Below are 18,530 nucleotides of genomic sequence, written 5' to 3' on the forward strand. Positions count from 1 at the left end.
ATAGCCTTGAGTGTCTCAGGAAAAGAAGACGTAGCTTCTTTATCGGCACTTACCGCCTCCCCACTCTCTGTGTTACTGTGCCAATTACAGCAAGTTTTAAATCGGTTGAGCCAACCTTTACTAGATACAAAATTTTCATCTTTGCCTGCCTCCCCAGCTTCTTCTTTCAACCTCTCAAAAATCAGCTTAGCTTGACAGCGCACAGTGTTCTGATCGACTGACACCTTTTTTTCACTTTTACTTGATTAGCACACCATAATTTCAGCATTGTTTCCATCTCAGCAATAATACCATGACATTTGCGAATTATGCTTGAGTTCAAGGATTGAGCATTTTTTACCACTTTGAGAATTCTTTCTTTATTAGCATTAGCATTAGTAGAGGCATATGATGCAAGAAAGCAAACTTATGCAGCATCAGCCAAAAGAAAAAAAAAGACCACTTTCATTTCACCCCTCTGTTCGTTCGAAATACCTGTCCAGCTGAGCCTTAAATTTATTTAAGATATCAACTTCCACAACAAGGGATGGAAGTCTGTTCCACCAACCAACTACCCACTGAATAAAGGCAAACTTCCGCACATCTATCCTACATCTGTCTTTCCTCAATTTGAATTTATGCCCTCTCATGTCTTTATTCTGAGCAAGAGGAAGAATCCCATCAGCATTGAGCATGCTCAAACCATTCAAGTCTTTATACACCTCTATCAGATCACCTCGCTGGTGCCTAGTCTGCAGACACTGTAATTTGCAAAACTTAAGCCTTTCTTCGTAAGAGCACCCCTTTGTTCCAGCATCTCTACATCCTTCTTGAAATGAGGCCTCCAGACCTGTATACAGTACTCTAGGTGTGGCCTGACCGTTGCCTTATACAATGGAATAATCACCTCCTTATCCCTGCTAGAAAAATTTCTATATATCATTGACAATACACCATGAGCTACTCTTGCAGCCCATCTGCACTGCTCAGAAAACTTCATATCTGCCTGCACAACCAACCCAGGTCCCTTTCATTCTCTACCACTGTCAGTGTAGTACCACAGAGATGATATGTTGCTCTGGGGTTGCTGTTTCCCATATGTAGTACTTTACATTTGTCAATGTTAAACTTCATTTGCCACCTCTCAGCCCATCTGCTCAACCTTTCCAGATCCTGATGCAGTAGCATAGTGTCAGTAGTGTCCTTGACAACCCTGCCAACCTTTGTATCGTCTGCAAACTTGGACATTAAGCTTGATATACCATCATCATTATCATTTATAAATACAGAAAACAATAAAGGACCCAATACTGAATCCTGAGGGACTCCGCTAATAACATTAGTCCACGATGAGCAGTGTCCATAGATTCCCACTCTCTGTCTTCTCCCCCTCAACCGCCCCTTTATCCATAGCATCATTTTGCCTCCAATGCCACACTGCTCCAATTTGTGCAGCAGTCTTCCAGGTGCAACAGTATCAAAAGCCTTTCTAAGATCCAAGTATATAATATCAAAGTTATTCCCTGCATCCAGTTCTTTTGTGACTGCATCACAGTATCCAATCAAATTGGTCAGGCAAGACTTCCCCTTAACAAAACCATGCTGTGTCTGAGCTATAACTGAAGTCTTGTCTAGATGATCCTGCAGTGCTTCTTTAACCAGTGCCTCCATTAATTTTCCGGGAACAGAAGTTAAACTAACAGGTCTATAATTACTTGTGTCGCTCTTTGATCCTCCTTTGTGAATTAGGGTCACATTTGCACATCTCGAGTCCATGGGTACTTCCCCTGAGACCAAGAAACGTCTCATAATTATGGCTAAGAGTTTGCTTACTTCCTTTGCTGCCTCCTTTAATATAACTGGATAGATCCCATCCACCCCAGGTGCATTTCTTGTATTTATCTTCAACAATTTCTCCTCCACTTTACTCTCAGTTACTACAAGATTCTCTAGCTTACTGCCAGAGTTGAATACACCTCTGGCATTCTCCTCGCTGAATAACTCCTCATGTGTGAATGTTGATGCAAAATATTCATTTAGTTTATTAGCTCCTGAGCAGGCTCATCAACAGTTGACCCATCGATATCAAGTGGGCCAATCTGATTCATCCCCTTCCTTCTAGAGTTTACATAAGTAAAGAACTCTTTGCTGTTTTACTTTGCATCCCTTTCCAAAGATTTCTCGTAATCTGCCTTCGCCTGCCTAACCTCCTTTGTAACTTGGTTACAGATCAACTTGTATCTATCATTGGCTTCTGTGTCACGTGTTAATTTGTATGTATCCCATGCATTTTTCTTCTCTACCATATGTCTCATTAGTTCATCTGACATCCACTTAGTCCTAAACCTTGAACAATATTTCTTAGTTGGTATGTAAAGCCTAGTAGCTTCCAAGATAAGTTCTTTGAATGCTTCCCATTTTGAATTTGCTGTTGGTAACATCATCATTTGGTCCCACTGTATAGAATTTAAATACTGTCTCAGACCATCGTAGTCACCTTTACGAAAGCAAAAACCTTTCCCTTCACCCCTGATGGTAGTTACCTCTTTTAGTAAATCCCACTTCAGCATACTGTGATCACTGCCACCTAGTGGTTCCTTTATCTGGAGATTCTTAATGCATGAAAAATGACTACTGATAATCAAATCAAGAGTATTACTCCCTCTTGTTGCTTTCTGAACATGCTGATGTAGAAAACAATCATCCAATAAATCCACAAAAGCCTTGCTAGTGTGTGAGTGACCAACCCACAAATTCCAGTCAATATCTGGGAAATTAAAATCCCCCATTATAAGACTCTGTGATTTACTGGCCCACTCTGTTTCCCTGTACAGTTTCTTATTATACTCATCAGAGTCATTAGGTCTATAGCACACTGTACTCTCAATTTTGATCTCCCAGTGCTTATGTCACACCAAACTGACTCGACACTGCACTGTCCAGCAATGTCGACTGGCTTCATTTCCTTGGATTTTATGTGTTTCTTAACTAATTGCATAACCCCTCCTCCCCTCCTATCCTGTCTATCCTTTCTGTACACATTGTACTTCTGAAATTCCAGTTCTGCATTCCTTATATCTGTGTGACACCACGTCTCTGATATCCCAACAATATCTGCCTTTGATGTTTTGAGCAATACCTCTTATCTTTTATGATTGTTCTTACTGTGGATTCCGGTAGCTCAAACTTCTTTGCCAATTCACAAATTTTCATTCCGCTATCAAAATCCTTAATAATGTTAAGTTTACATTCCAAAGATATTGTTTTTCTTTTCTTACTAGGCGCAGAAGAATCAGATTTACTTCGTTCGAACGACATAGTTTTTTTAAGGGTTTAGAAAATGTATAACAAAACAATCTTAACTTTCGTCGATTGTAGAATCGCAGTTGCACACGTAGAGTTCGCACGAAACACGTCCAATGTGTAACTCACCAAGAGAAACACTGAGGGTCGTTTTTCATATGCCATCAATATACGGCTCAACCTACGCGATTTATGTCTCTCGTGAAAACGATGTAATTTCCAACAAAAGTTGAGCATGAATTCGAATGCACACATATAAATATGACAGTTGGAATACAAATTTTTGTATATGTGTGCAGCTCATGCGGCAGCAAAGATGAATTTTGTTCATCTTTCGCATTCACTCTCCGCCATCGCACCATATATCGATAGTATATGAAACCGACCTTGAAGATAGTGGACGGCAGTGTTGCCAAACGAAAAAATCGAGAACCGCGTGACTCCGAGTTCGCATAAGTCGGGGTATTACTGTACCCGTGTTGTCCTCCCTTACCATTGTCAGATCACCGGACATTTATGTCAAGTCTTCGCTAACACAGATATTTCCTTAATTTTCTCCACTTATAACAAATTAGAACTCCTTTTAAAAAATACAAAGAAACCCATGTATACAAAAAAGCGGAGAAATTAATAATATAGTTTATCTAGTCAATTGCCAGTCAGATTGCAACGTGTGTTACATTGGGAGCACTACCAACAAATTTGGATCATCCACGACCACAAATACATGCGCATACTACCTCGTTAATAGTTTCTGAACCTGTCAAGGAAACACTGAGCTCTCTCAACACATGTGTACTCACAACCATAACCCTCAATTGATGCTGCAATTACCATTATTAAATTAAATTCAAGCTACAAGCTCCTTCAATACGAAACTCTCATAATAGAATGGTGCCAGCTTAACACCAACCTTGATGTCCTCAACACCAAACTTCCGACTTCCCTTTCCGCAATTTGGAATCTCGCGTGCATTAAAATACCACATGTTCAGCATAACATATCAGATACTTAAAGTTCACTCTGATTCTCTATCCTTCATTTCCTTAGTGCCAACTGAAGATGTTTTTAACTTATGATTTTAGTTTTTAATTTTTAATCTGAGACCTTCTCATACCCCCCTTTTTTTTATATAATTCATGCAACTAAATGGATCATGAGGTGAGTGCCGGTTTTATTTAAGCTTTGTGCATATTTTCCGTCTTAACTTTCGGCATTTTAAGCTCTTGCTATTTTTAATTATAGTCAATACATTTTAATATATTTCGATGAGGAGAGATAAATAGACCCTTTTACTATAAGTAGCAGTGATGATATTTAAACAATTTGATATTTACGCAGTGATATACAGGCATACCTCGAATAACGAATAGGATGCGTTCCACGAAATTACTTCGTTAAGCGAAACTTCGTTTTCAGAGGTAAAAATACTATGGCCAGAATAGGGATACGTTCCTACGTAAAGAAAATGAAAAGCTTTTTTTTCGAACAAAGAAAAGTTTTATTAAATAAACATTCAACTTACATACAAAGTGAAATCACATTTTAAAATATGAGTCTAAAGTTGATTGCTTATGCTTTTTTTCTCTTTCATTTAACAATTGCCTATACGGAGTTATTGCATTTAACACTGATCGCTTAACAATAAAACTTCTTCCTAAATCAGGATCATTTTCACTAAAAAAATTTAAACGTTTTCAATGTCATTTAAGCAGCTTTTTAAATCTTTGTTTGTTAACACTTTTTCGGCAGGAACTTCTTTAACTTCGTCTTCATTATCTTTGTCTTCGTTGCTAACAAGGTTTTCTAAATCTTCCACTGAAAAACCATCATCTTCTGCATTCAATAAATTTCTAACAACCTCTTCATCGACATTTTCGAAACCTATTGATTGAGCCATCTGGATAACTTCATTTCTAATTTCTTGGATGTTATTTTCTTCTTCTAGTACAACTTCTGGCCATATTTTGCACCAAACTCCATTTAAGCATTTCTTAGTGACTTCTTTCCAAGAACTATCAATGTTTTCAATTGCGTTTTTAATGGTGTAGTTTTTCCAAAAAGTTTTATGATCACGTGCGTACCGGAAACGGAAGTGGCTCGGGAACCTGTCAAACAGAACCGGTCATCCCATCTGAGGACAACCGCCTCAAACAGGGGGTGTAAACATGTCCCCCTGTCCCTGTTAATAGTATTACGACTGGATGAACCGATTCGCAAGCTCTCGAGCCACTTGCATTCCCAAAATCCATGGGCACGGTCCGTAATGACCGCGTCTTCAGGGGAGATCCGATGCTGCTTCTCCCAGAAATGCTCTGCCACAGCAGACCTCGCATAATCAGCAGTCTTAATAGCGGTCATGTGCTCCTCCAGACGGTCTTTTAAACATCGCCCTGTCTCCTTCAAAATCCGGGCACTTAATCTCATAGACCACACTACTAGTATAGTCATGGGCTATTGGATCTTTAACTTGAGACACCACTGTGTGCAATTTCCACAGTGGTAGCTAACAAACTAAATGAATATTTTACATCGACATTCATGAGGAGTTATTCAGGGAGGGGAATGCCAGAGGTGTATTCAACTCTGGCAGTAAGCTAGATAATCTTGTAATAACTGAGAGTAAAGTGGAGGAGAAATTGTTGAAGATAAACACAAGAAAGGTAGATGGGGTGGATCGAATTTATCCAGTTATATTAAAGGAGATGGCAAAGGAAGTAAGCAAACCCTCAACCATAATTATGAGAGCTTCCCTGGACTCAGGGGAGGTACTCCTGGACCAGAGATGTGCAAATGGGACCCCAATCCACAAAGAGGATCAAAGGGAGACACAGGTAATTACAGACCTATTAGTTTAATTTCTGTTGCAGGGAAATTAATAATGGGTTAAAGAAGCATTGCAGGGTCATCTAGACAAGACTTCAGTTAAAACCTCGGGCACAGCATGGGTTTGTTAAGGGGAAGTCTAGTCTGACTAATTTGATTGGATACTATGATGTAGTCACAAAGGAACTGGATGCAAAGAATAACTTTGATATCATATATTTGGATCTTAGAAAAGCCTTTGATACTGTTGCACATGGAAGACTGCTGCAGATATTGAAGCAGTGTGTATTGGAGGCGAATTGCTGATATGGATAAAGGGATGTTTGAGTGGGAGAAGACAGAGAGTGGTAATCAATGGACACTACTCATCGTGGACTAATGTTATTAGTGGAGTCCCTCAGGGTTCAATGTTGGGTCCATTATTGTTTTCTGTATTTATAAATGGTATTGATGATGGTATATATCAGGCTTATTTCCAAGTGTGTAGACGATACGAAGGTTGGCAGGGTTCTTAATGACACTCTGCCAACAATGACAGTACACTGCTGATACAGGATCTAGAAAAGTTAAGTAGATGGGCTGAGAGGTGGCAAATGAAGTTTAACATTGACAAAAGTAAAGTACTACAAATGGGAAGCAGTAATCCCAGAGTAACGTATCAACTCTATAGTACCACACTGACAGTGGTAGAGAATGAAAAGGACCTGGGGTAATTGTTCAGGCAGATACGAAGTTTTCTGAGCAGTGCAGACGGTCGGCAAGAGTAGTTGAAGGTGTCTTGTCAATGATATACAGGAATTTTTCTAGCAGGGATAAGGAGGTGATTATCTCCTTGTATAAGGCAATGGTTAGGCCACCATTTGTGTACTGAATACAGGTCTGCAGACCTCATTTTAGGAAATATGTAGAGCTGTTGGAATGAGTACATAGATGAGCAACAAGATTAGTGAATGGAAGAAAGGGTTGCTCTTACGAAAAAAAGGCGTACATTTTGCAAAGTACAGTGTCTGGAGACTAGGCACCTGTGAGGTGATCTGATTGAAGTGTATAAAGCCTTGAATGGTTTGAGCATGCTCAATGCGTTAGCATTAGCATTTGTAGAGGCATATGATGCAAGAAAGCAAGCTTATGCAGCATCAGCCAAAAAAGAAAAAAAAAAAAAAAAAAATCCCACTCCCATTTCACCCCTTGGTTCGTTCGAAATACCTGTCCAGCTGAGCCTTAAATTTATTTAGGCTCTGAACATCCACAACAAGGGATGGAAGTCTGTTCCACCAACCAACTACCTGCTGGATAAAGTCAAATTTCCACGTATCTATCCTATATCTGTCTTTCCTCAATTTGAATTTATGCCCCCTCAGGTGATTATTCTGAGCAAGAGGAAGAATCCCATCGGCATTGAGCATGCCCAAACCATTCAGGGCTTTATACACCTCTATCAGATCACCTCACCGGTGCCTAGTCTCCAGACACTGTACTTTGCAAAACTTAAGCCTTTCTTCGTAAGAGCAACCCTTTGTTCCATTCACTAATCTTGTTGCCCATCTCTGTACTTGTTCCAGCAGCTCTACATCATTCTTGAAAGGAGGCCTCCAGACGTGTATACAGTACTCAAGGTGTGGCCTGACCAGTGCCTTATACAAGGGAATAATCACCTCCTTATCCCTGCTAGAAAAATTCCTGTATATCATTGACAAGACACCATGAGCTACTCTTGCAGACCATCTGCACTGCTCAGAAAACTTCATATCTGCCTGCACAATTACTACCAGGTCCTTTTCATTCTCTACCACTGTAAGTGTAGTACCACAGAGTTGATATGTTGCTCTGGGGTTGCTGTTTCCCATGTGTAGTACTTTACATTTGTCAATGTTAAACTTCATTTGCCACCTCTCAGCCCATCTGCTCAACCTTTCCAGATCCTGTTGCAGCAGCATAGTGTCAGTAGTGTCCTTGACAACCCTGCCAACCTTTGTGTCATCTGCAAACTTGGACATTAAGCTTGAATACCATCATCAATATCATTTATAAATACAGAAAACAACAATGGACCTAACACTGAACCCTGAGGGACCCCACTAATGACATTAGTCCACAATGAGCAGTGTCCATTGATTACCACTCTCTGTCTTCTTCCCCTCAACCATCCCTTTATCCATAGCAGCAATTTGTCTCCTGTGCCACACTGCTCCAATTTGTGCAGCAGTCTTCCATGTGCAACAGTATCAAAAGCCTTTCTAAGATCTAAATATATATATCAAAGTTATTCCCTGCATCCAGTTCTTTTGTGACTACTTCATAGTATCCAATGAAATTAGTCAGCAAGACTTTCCCTTAACAAAACCATGCTGTGTATGTCCGAGCTATAACTGAAGTCTTGTCTAGATGATGCTGCAGAGCTTCTTTAACCAGTGATTCCATTAATTTTCCTGCAACAGAAGTTAAACTCACAGGTCTATAATTACTTGTGTCAGCTTTTGATTCTCCTTTGTGAATTGGGGTCACAAATTTTCACATTTCCAGTCTATGGGTACCTCCCCTGAGTCCAAAGAAGCCCTCATAATTATGGCTAAGTGTTTGCTTACTTCCTTTGCTGCCTCCTTTAATATGGCGCCTCCGTAGCCAGGTGGGAAGGAGCAGCGGTGCGTTAGCACACGCTTCTTGATTAGACCGGGGTTCGAGCCCGTCACCACCAAATATGGAGGATGCGGAAAGGTCAGGGAATGACCACCGCATATCCCGGAGCAATATGGCCTTAGTTGCTAATGCTCCTAAAAACCAAATAACAATAACAGCCTCCTTTAATATAACTGGATAGATCCCATCCACCCCGGGCACCTTTTTTTTGTTTATCCTCAACAATTTCTTCTCCACTTTTCTCTCAGTTATTACAAAATCATCTAGCTCACTGCCAGAGTTTGCTTCACCTCTGGCATTCTCCTTCCTGAATAACTCCTCATGTGTGAATGTAGATGCAAAATACTCATTTCGTTTGTTAGCCACCTGAGCAGGATCATCAACAGTTGAACCATCAATATCCAGTGGACCACTCTGATTCATCCCTTTCCTTCTAGAATTTACATAGGTAAAGAACTCTTTTCTGTTTTTCTTTGCATCCTTTACCAAGGATTTCTCATAATCTGCCTTTGCCTTCCTAATCTCCTTTGTGACTTGGTTACAGACCAGCTTATATCTATCATAAGCTTCCATGTCACCCATTAATTTATATGTATTCCATGCATTATTCCTGGATGGGATTCTTCCTCTTTTTTTTGGCTGATGCTATATAAGCTTGCTTTCTTGCATCATGTGCCTTTGCTAATGCTAACTAAATAAGTAATATAGAAAAAAGGAAGAAAATCATTATAGCAAACATTGTTGCTCTTCTGATTTTCTTTAGTTTATTTTTGTTACATCGTTAGAAGTGTCTCAACTCATATTATATGAGTTGAGATGCTAATGATCTTCTGTCATTAAATCTTCACCTTTTTCATCCACAAGCTCATCAACATCTTCATCTTCCAGTGCCAGCTGCAACTCTTGGGCTAAGTTTACAATTTCTTTGGTAACAGAAGAAATTAGCTCATCTTTGTTGAAGCCTTCACTGTGAATGTCCCTATGAATGTTTTAGAGTTGAACAACTGAATGTTGTTAATATGTAATAAGCTTTGAATGCCCGGATAACTTCCTGATCCATTAGTTGAATCAAAGCCTTTGTATTTTGAGAGAAGTATACCACCTTGAGATTGTCATGTAGAACAGCTAGATATTTAAGATGACTAGGAGTGTTGTCAAGGAACATTAATATCTTAAGAGGCACTGACATTTGTAAGTGCCTTTTAAGATAGTTCAGAGAAGGGACAAACCCATTTAGAAATCATTCTTCGAACATGGTTATTATCACCAGGCCTTTGAGTTTGCCCTGAAGTATACAGGAAAAAATTTCTTGCCAATACCCTTAAAAGCCTGCGGGATTTCTGAGTGATAAACCACTAAAGATTTAAGTTTATAACATCCTATATTATCCCCTCCCCACTATTAGCCTTATTCTGTCTTTGGCAGCTTTAAACCCAGACATTTTTCTTCAACAGAAATATAAGTCGTAATAGGCACTTTTTTTCCAAGAAAGGCTAATCTCATCCACATAAAATATCTGTTGCAGAAAATAACCACCGCTTCTGTCATAATCTCATCCAATTGGTCCTTGAACTTTTCGGCAACCTCACCATCTTGCACTTGCTGCTTCACAACTTATGGCAACACTGTGATATCTGCTTCTCTTACAGAACCTATCAAACCTGTCAAACCAACCCTGACTAGCAACAAAGGTGGTTTCAGTATCATCGCTCGTCTTCTTCTTAAGATCCTCAAAAATGGCATGAGCCTTTGCTTTGATGAGGTGGAGGCTTAAGGGGATGTGTTTTTGGATCTGGTCCAATTGGTCTGATTGTGTGGATGGAAGCAGGAGCTTCCATCCACACAATAAGTAACTTTGCCATTTTGCTTATTAGTCCCAATCGAGTCTTGGTTATTATAGTTTACTTCATTGGTGCCAATCACTTCACCGCTTCACGTATTCTGACTATGTCCTTTATTATTGTGTTCACTGTTGACAGTGACAAATCTATATTCCACGTGATACTTGTTAATTTTTGATTATCCTCATACATCCTTATTATTTTAATTTTCTGATCCAAATCAATCACTTTCTTTTTCTTAGTAGATTTACTAGTACCCCTGTCGCTTATTCTCTTAGGCGGCACCAATTGTAAAATCGTAAAGATACTTTCTATATAATTTTTAAGAGTGAAGTCGAGTAAAGGAACAATAAGTATAAGTTTTTATTTTCGTTCCCATACAAACTGTGTTAGATAATAACCTGCGACGTAACTAGAATCTAGGTAAATAACCAGAGTTAACATTTCATTTTCTGCTTTAAAAATTCTGAAGAAATATTCAACATGTGTTTGAGATAGATGAGCTACATCAAAGCACTCCAGAGAAACCCCCACAATGTTCAAGCCACATGGAATGTGTCCCATCAGCTATATTTCAGAGATTTACACTCTAGCCCTTCGTCTCTGCATCCTTTCCTTCCTTTCTTTCCGGATTATAGAGTCAGTTCGGTTTTGTTTGAGAGCAAAGTGGAAGCTTTTGTTTGTATTTTGTATATAATATTTGTTACACATGTCAGATTATTGTGGTGAAGTTGAAATTCACGTTGTCCTACCATTTTCAATGGCTTTGCATCAAACTATCATCATGTAGCACATGCTTCATTCGCATGTTGTAAGCTGTGACAGCAAAAAACTTATGTAATTCCAAAGTTACATAACTTGGGCTTACATAAACTAACTGTACTTGGATTTCAGGAAAACTTTTGATACTGTTGCACATAAAATTTGCTATGTAAACCTGGTGTAGGCCAGCATTGATAGTGAAGGCATCATTAACTCAATTTGCACTATGTACTCTAGTTCCATCCTGATGCATATCCTGAATAAGCTTGACATACTGTAGGTCCCAGTAACACGTCCTCTTCCACAGACACTTCCGAAGGTTCCTGGGTACTCTGTCATATGCCTTTCCCTAGGTCTATGAAGGCTAGGTAAAAGGATTGCCCTTTCTCCCCAAACTTCTCTTATAGGATCCTTGCTAAATATTCCATCAGTGGTGCTTCTCCCCTTCAAAAAGCCAAGCTAGTTCTTGGTAACCTGATTTTGCAGTTTATCTCTCTGTCTTCTTTCGACAACCCTCTATAACCACTTCATTGTCTAGCTCATTAACTTGATAGGTCTGTAGTTGTTGCAGTCTTGTATGTCTCCTTCCTTTTATATACCGGGACTCTCCCCCCAAGCATCTGGTATCTTGGCTTCTCTCATTATTTTATTCATTAGCTTTGTCATAAATGGGACTCCTTTCTGTCCTAAAACTTTTAAAATTTCAATGGGTGTCACAACACACAACACTTTTCTGGCATTTACAGTAGTACTGTATTCCTTCACAGCGAACATATGGCGCAGATGTGGGAAACCACAGGTGGCGCCTGACCCTAATACTATGCACACTATGTCAGGTCCAGCTGCCTTCCCTGACTTTATACTATGTAATGATATCAGAACCTCTTCCTCCTTTATATCCTCAATGTCCTCAACATGTCTGTCTAGCTCCTGTTCTTCTCCAGCAGCTGTTTCACTATTCACGATCCCTTTGAAGAACTCTTTCCATCTCCTGTTTTCACAAGGACCCTATCAGTCCCCTCTTTCACTGCTCTTGTCCTTATATCCTGCTGTTTGTTGAACTGTGTTCTGGTGATCTTGAATATCTTCATTTTCCCTTCCCTAGTGTTCATACTATTATACAATTCTTCCACATTTCTGTCCTTTGTCTACTGCCTCATAGCTTGTCTTTTTTTTTTCTCTATACCTATTCTTGTTTTCATCAGTTCTGTCTCTCTGCCATTCTTTAAAGCTGTCTTCTTGTCCTGCAATGCTGTCATACCTCTTCACACCACCACCACCAAGTTTCTTTCCTCCTTTGGTCATAATCTCCTTTTGTGCCTTGTTCCAGATTTGGTCCACAGTAATCTATAAAGTATTTTACTTTATAGATTTTGAGGTGCTAAACATGGCTAATATCCTTTGCCACAGCTGCAATATATGGTATATGGTTATCTTATGTAATATGTACAAAAAAAAAAAAAATAATAATAATAATTGATGGATTTTTATTAGTCCAATTTTAATGATTTTTGGGAAGGCTTGACAAATCATTTGAAAAGAGTAAAATATAAAATTTCATGAAAATCCATATACTGGGAGTCAAGTAATTATGTGCAGACTGATGAACAAAGACAATTTCTGAACTTCTGTTGGTCAGATTTTAATGACATTTGGGATGACTTGACATTAAATTTCATTGAAATCTATCCACTGAGAGTAGAGTTCTTTTATGAGGATTTTAAAAAATAATAATAATTTCTGGATTTCTATTGGTCCAATTTTAATTAAATTTGAAGTGGCTTGAAAAATCTTTTTCTAAGGCCAAAATATAAAATTATGAAAATCTATTGGTATGGATGGACATGGTGAAGACAATATGTGCATTATGCATATATGCTAATGTGCCTAAAAATAGCAACTGAGTCATAAACCTTCTGGAAGAGAGTAGATATTTGAGTTTGACCTACCACAATAAGCAGTATTGCAATTTGAGAAATAGTGCCTTTGTGAGGACTTGGTTCCTTAAAAATTGTTTATTTTTTGTGACCCTCCTCTTCTTTTAGAGAAAATCAATTGAAGCTGGTGTCTTTCTTGTAATTTTTCTTACAAATAAATGCTCCAAATTCAAAACTAATTATCTGATCACTTTTGTATGCCACAATTTGAGAAAAGTTAGTTTAATTGATATATTGTATTGTTTTTTATAAGTATATTTGGAATATTACTTGACTAATTAGAATGTTTCTAGGTTCAAGAAAAGAATGAAAACAATAACACACTTGAAAAAATACTGCCTGATAGCATGAATGGTCATTCACCAGAAGTTGTTAAATCAATAAGTATGTGATTTTTTTACAATTTTGAAAAAATTAATTTTAAAAAATTTTAAAAATATGCATATATTAGATGATATTGTTCACTTCATTTTAAATTTTTTCAAAAATCTGAATGTTACGCATGCCACTAATCTCTATCCCAAGTGATTATTTACCCTTTCCTTGTTTCCTATATCCTTGGTTATTATTCAAAAATAATAATTAATATTTCAAATGAATCTTTCAAAATGATGTAGTTTACAACTGTTAGAAACTATTTAATCATTAGATCACATGAAAAAGTTTATAAATTACTTGAACTAGAAACAAACACATAATTCTAAGCTTTGTAGCATCAGTAACTGTCAGTTTACCATGCTAGTATTAGTACAATAAAAAGTAGAACAGAAGTGGTGGGCTGCACATACTGAGTGCAATCATGCTTGTAACTCTGGGAAAATTAGGAAAGTACAGAAAATCATGAATTTTTATCTTGAGCCAACAATTAACACATTATTTTTGAGTTGTTTTATAGCATTATTATGTTATAAAACATATAAAACATATATAAAAATAACATTAGTTTTGAGTTGTACATCACAGGTGTAGCACTGACACTGCAGAATTACATAGGTATACTTCAAGTCATCCCATTATTTTCTTAACATCTCTCTCTCTAATCATCCAAGCATTAACATCAACAATAATGGGTAGTGGGGGATAGAAAAACTTTGAACTATGGATGTGAATTGTTAGTAGCTAAGTGGTAAGGAGTGAGAGTGCAGTAACACACACTCTTCAAGTGGACTGTGGTTCAAGCCTATGACTGCTAAATATGATTAACAATTGTATTCATGATTTATTATAAACTCCTCTGACCTTATGGTCGTGCCAGAGTATAAAGAAGAGGCAAGAACAAAAGTCTTCTGTTTCTTCTTATTATTATTTATCTGTATAGTAAACTATCAGAATTATATCTGAATTATTCTGCTTAGTCTACTCTACTAATTTATCAATTTTAATGGGAAATAAATAGTTGTTATATATTTCTGCAAATCTATTTTTATGGATTTTTCATAATTTTAAGTCTTTACCCGACCCAGTTGTTTCTTGATATGGCAGGAAACTTGAAATCAAGAATAACAGAACAAAAATTTAAGGTTCCATTTCTGTATATTTTTATACTGTAATAAGTCATTGGTCAGAACAATTAAAAAGGGCCCCCAAATCCTAACTGGGGGGGGGGGGGGGCTGAGCCTCAGTTTCAGCAAAGAGGACAAGTGGACCTCAGGTCCTGTTCACTTGGGATCCTGTTTGTTTGTTTGTATCTGAGCCCAACAAACTCCAGGACTACTGATAATAATTATAAACTTAACCAGATGAATATATTCCCCACCCAATCATATTCTCTCTCTTTTTGATGAACTTAGTATTGTATTAGAGTGGCAAATGTTGCAAGAAAGCAGCTTATAAAGAATAAAAAAAAAAAAAAAAAAACTACATACTTTATCCATCCATACTCTCTAAGAATTTGTCTGGTACTTCCTTGAATATCCACCATTCTCAGATGAGATTGATGAAGTGAAGCCTCCAGATCTGTATTAAGTACTCAAGATGCAGCCTAACCATGGTCTTGTACAAAGGGATAATTACTTTCTTATCCCTGCAAAAATTTCTGTAATCATTGACAAAACCTCATGAGCTGTTCTTGCCAACCTGTCTGCACTGCTTAGAGAACTTCACATCTAATTGTACCATTACTCCTAGGTCTTTTTCATTTTCCACTACCTAAATCAGGTGTAACACAGTAGGTTTGTTAATCTGGGATTACTGCTACCCATATGCAGTACCTTGCATTTGTCAATGTTAAACTTTAACTACCATTTCTCGGCCCATCAACCCAATTTTAATAGATCTTGTTGCTGTAGCTCACCCTGATTATTCTCATTAACCACCATACCAACCTTTGTATCATCTGCAAACTAAGACATTAAAAACTGATATACCTTATAGTATCATTAATAAATATTAATTTAAAACAACAGAGGGACCAGCAGCAAACCCTGGAGGACTCCACTAATAACATCAATCAATGAAGAGCAGCTTCTGCTGATAACAACTCTCTGACTTCTCTGTCTCAACTATACCTTCCTCCATAGCAGTAACTTGCAAGAGTATCCAGAGCTCTCATGAAATCCAAGTATATGATATCAGAATTATTTTTTGCATCTAGTTCCCTGGTTACTGCATCATAGTATCGCATCAGATTAGTCAGACAAGACCATCTCTTAACAAATCCAAGATGTGACTGCAGTATAATTGTATTCCTGTCTAGATGGGCCTGCATTATTTTTCTAACCATTTACTCCATTATTTTCCTGGAAACAGACAAGATAATTACTCCAGTGACCTGTTGATCACCCTTTTTTAAATTGGGGATACATTTGCAAATCTCCAGTCTACAGAGACCTTCTCCAAACACAAAGATGCTTTCATAATTATGACTAAGGGTTTGCTTATCTTCCTTATGGCCTCCATTAATATAATTGGATAGATTCTATCCATCCCATGGGCCTTTTTTATGTTTAGCTTCAATAATTTCTTTTCCTCTTTCCTTTCATTATTACAAAATCATTTAGCTCCCCATTAGAGTTTGATAAATAAAGAATTCCTCAAGTGTGAATGTAGCAAAGTACAAATTCATGTTGTCAGCAACCTGAACAGGGCATCAACAGTTAACCCATTGACATCAAGTGGCACAATGCGATTCATTCCATTCCTTCTACTGTTAGTATAAGCAGAGATATAATTGCTGCTGTTCTTTGCATTCTTTACCAAATTGAGAAAGGACAGTTGCAGAATATATGTGCAACTGCAGGTGGTTCATTGGTTGAAAAAACTATGCTCTCTCATTGTGGAATTTGATAGCTTGAATAAATTCAAAGAAGAAATAGACAAGCTATTGGGGGGAATGAATAGGAGAAATGAGAGGTGTTTTTTCTTTTTTCTGTTTTTGGTTGATGCTATATAAGCTTGATTTCTTTCTCTCTTTTTTTTTTATGAAACTCGGAACACGATAGGTATTAGAACCTATAGTACTTAGTACTTGGGTTGGAGGTTGAGAAGACCAAAGAAAAAATTTGTTGACATTAGACTTGAATTTCTGTAGACTATAATTTTCAGGAAATATGTATTAATCGGCAGTTGAATGAATAAACGAGGAAGATGAAAAGTTGGTTCATCTTCCACGTTCATTTGAAGTTGGACAGTAAATGGAGGTTGGCTGGTGGCGGCACGTGTTCGGACTGTTTTGAAAGAGAGAGTGGGCATTATAGAAGTCAATTCAGAAGAACAGTGCCCATGGAAGTATGGGCACTGTTCTTCTGAATAGAAAAGGCATGCAGCAGAAACAGTACATCTATGAGACAGTGAGTGGAGAGACTCTGTTAGAGAGGAGTCATTAATTAACCTAACTGCCCTCTTCTAAATAGAATCTAGAAGCCTGAGAGAGGTTTTGGGGGCACTGCCCCAGATGTGGGAACAATATTCCATGGTAGGGCGGATTTGTGATTTGTACAGAGTGAACAGCTGTTTGTAAGAAATGTAACGCCGAGGGTGAAAGAGAAAACCAAGTTTTTTAGATGCAGAGGAAGCAATATTTGTAATGTGCTTGTGCCAAGAGAGATTAGAAGTCAGGGTAATCTCCAAAAGAGATATATCATTTTGCCTAGAAATCGGAGTGTCACCAAAGATAAGCATAGGAGCAGAAGAATCCTTTTTGCGAGATATAAGACAAGACTGAGTTTTAGAAGGATTGAAATCAACTAAGTTGTCTTTGCCCCACTGGAGAATTACCTGGAGATCAGCATTTAAGGAATTGATAGTAGAAGATATTCAATAAGTTGAAGCTGATTGAGCAGGGCAAGGTTTCTCAAAATGGAATGTGGAATGCAATGTGCTATCATCGGAAAAACTATGGATAGGATTTCCAGTCAATGGAAGAAGGTGATTAATATATAAGAGGAAAAGAGTGGGGGAAAGAACTGAACCTTGGGGGACACCAGCATTAGTGGAGAAATTAGCATTAGCATTAGCATTAGTAGAGGCATTTGATGCAAGAAAGCAAGCTTATGCAGCATCAGCCAAAAAAAAAAAAAAAAAAAACCACTTCCACTTCACCCCTCTGTTCGTTCAAAATACCTGTCCAGCTGAGCCTTAAACTTATTTAGGCTATCAACCTCCACCACAAGGGATGGAAGTCTGTTCCACCAAACAACCACCCGCTGGCTAAAGGCAAATTTCCACACATCTATCTTACAACCGTCTTTCCTCGATTTGAATTTATGAACTCTCAGGCGATTATTCTCAGCAAGAGGAAGAATCCCATCAGCATTGAGCATGCTTAAACCATTCAAGGCTTTATACACCTCTATCAGATCACCTCGCTGGTGCCTAGTCTCCAGACACTGTAATTTGCAATACTTACGCCTTTCTTCGTAAGAGCACCCCTTTGTTCCATTCACTAATCTTGTTGCCCTTCTCTGTACTCGTTCCAGCAGCTCTACATCCTTCTTGAAATGAGGCCTCCAGACCTGTATACAGTACTCTAGGTGTGGCCTGACCATCGCCTTATACAATGGAATAATCACCTCCTTATCCCTGCTGGAAAAATTCCTGTATACCATTGACAATACTCCATGAGCTACTCTTGCAGCCCGTCTGCACTGCTCAGAGAACTTCATATCTGCCTGCACAACCACCCCCAAGTCCCTTTCATTCTTCACCACTGTCAGTGTTGTACCACAGAGTTGATACGTTGCTCTGGGGTTGCTGTTTCCCATGTGTAGTACTTTACATTTGTCAATGTTAAACTTCATTTGCCACC

The 18,530-nt window shown here is 38.2% G+C and overlaps 1 protein-coding gene across 1 annotated transcript in view; it reads left to right on the forward strand.

The window, feature by feature from the left end:
• The window catches only part of LOC150077337 (HORMA domain-containing protein 1-like), a 578,215-nt gene that overhangs the window by 329,879 nt on the left and 229,806 nt on the right, over positions 1-18,530 (forward strand). The window contains exon 11 of the mRNA XM_090385860.1: positions 13,579-13,669. Within this exon, the coding sequence (XP_090241986.1) occupies positions 13,579-13,669 (91 nt within the window). The remainder of the gene's footprint in view (positions 1-13,578; positions 13,670-18,530) is intronic.

This window comes from Mastigoproctus giganteus, chromosome 12 (assembly GCF_048544385.1).
Source record: "Mastigoproctus giganteus isolate SK-2022 chromosome 12, ASM4854438v1, whole genome shotgun sequence".
Lineage (NCBI taxonomy): Eukaryota > Metazoa > Arthropoda > Arachnida > Uropygi > Thelyphonidae > Mastigoproctus > Mastigoproctus giganteus.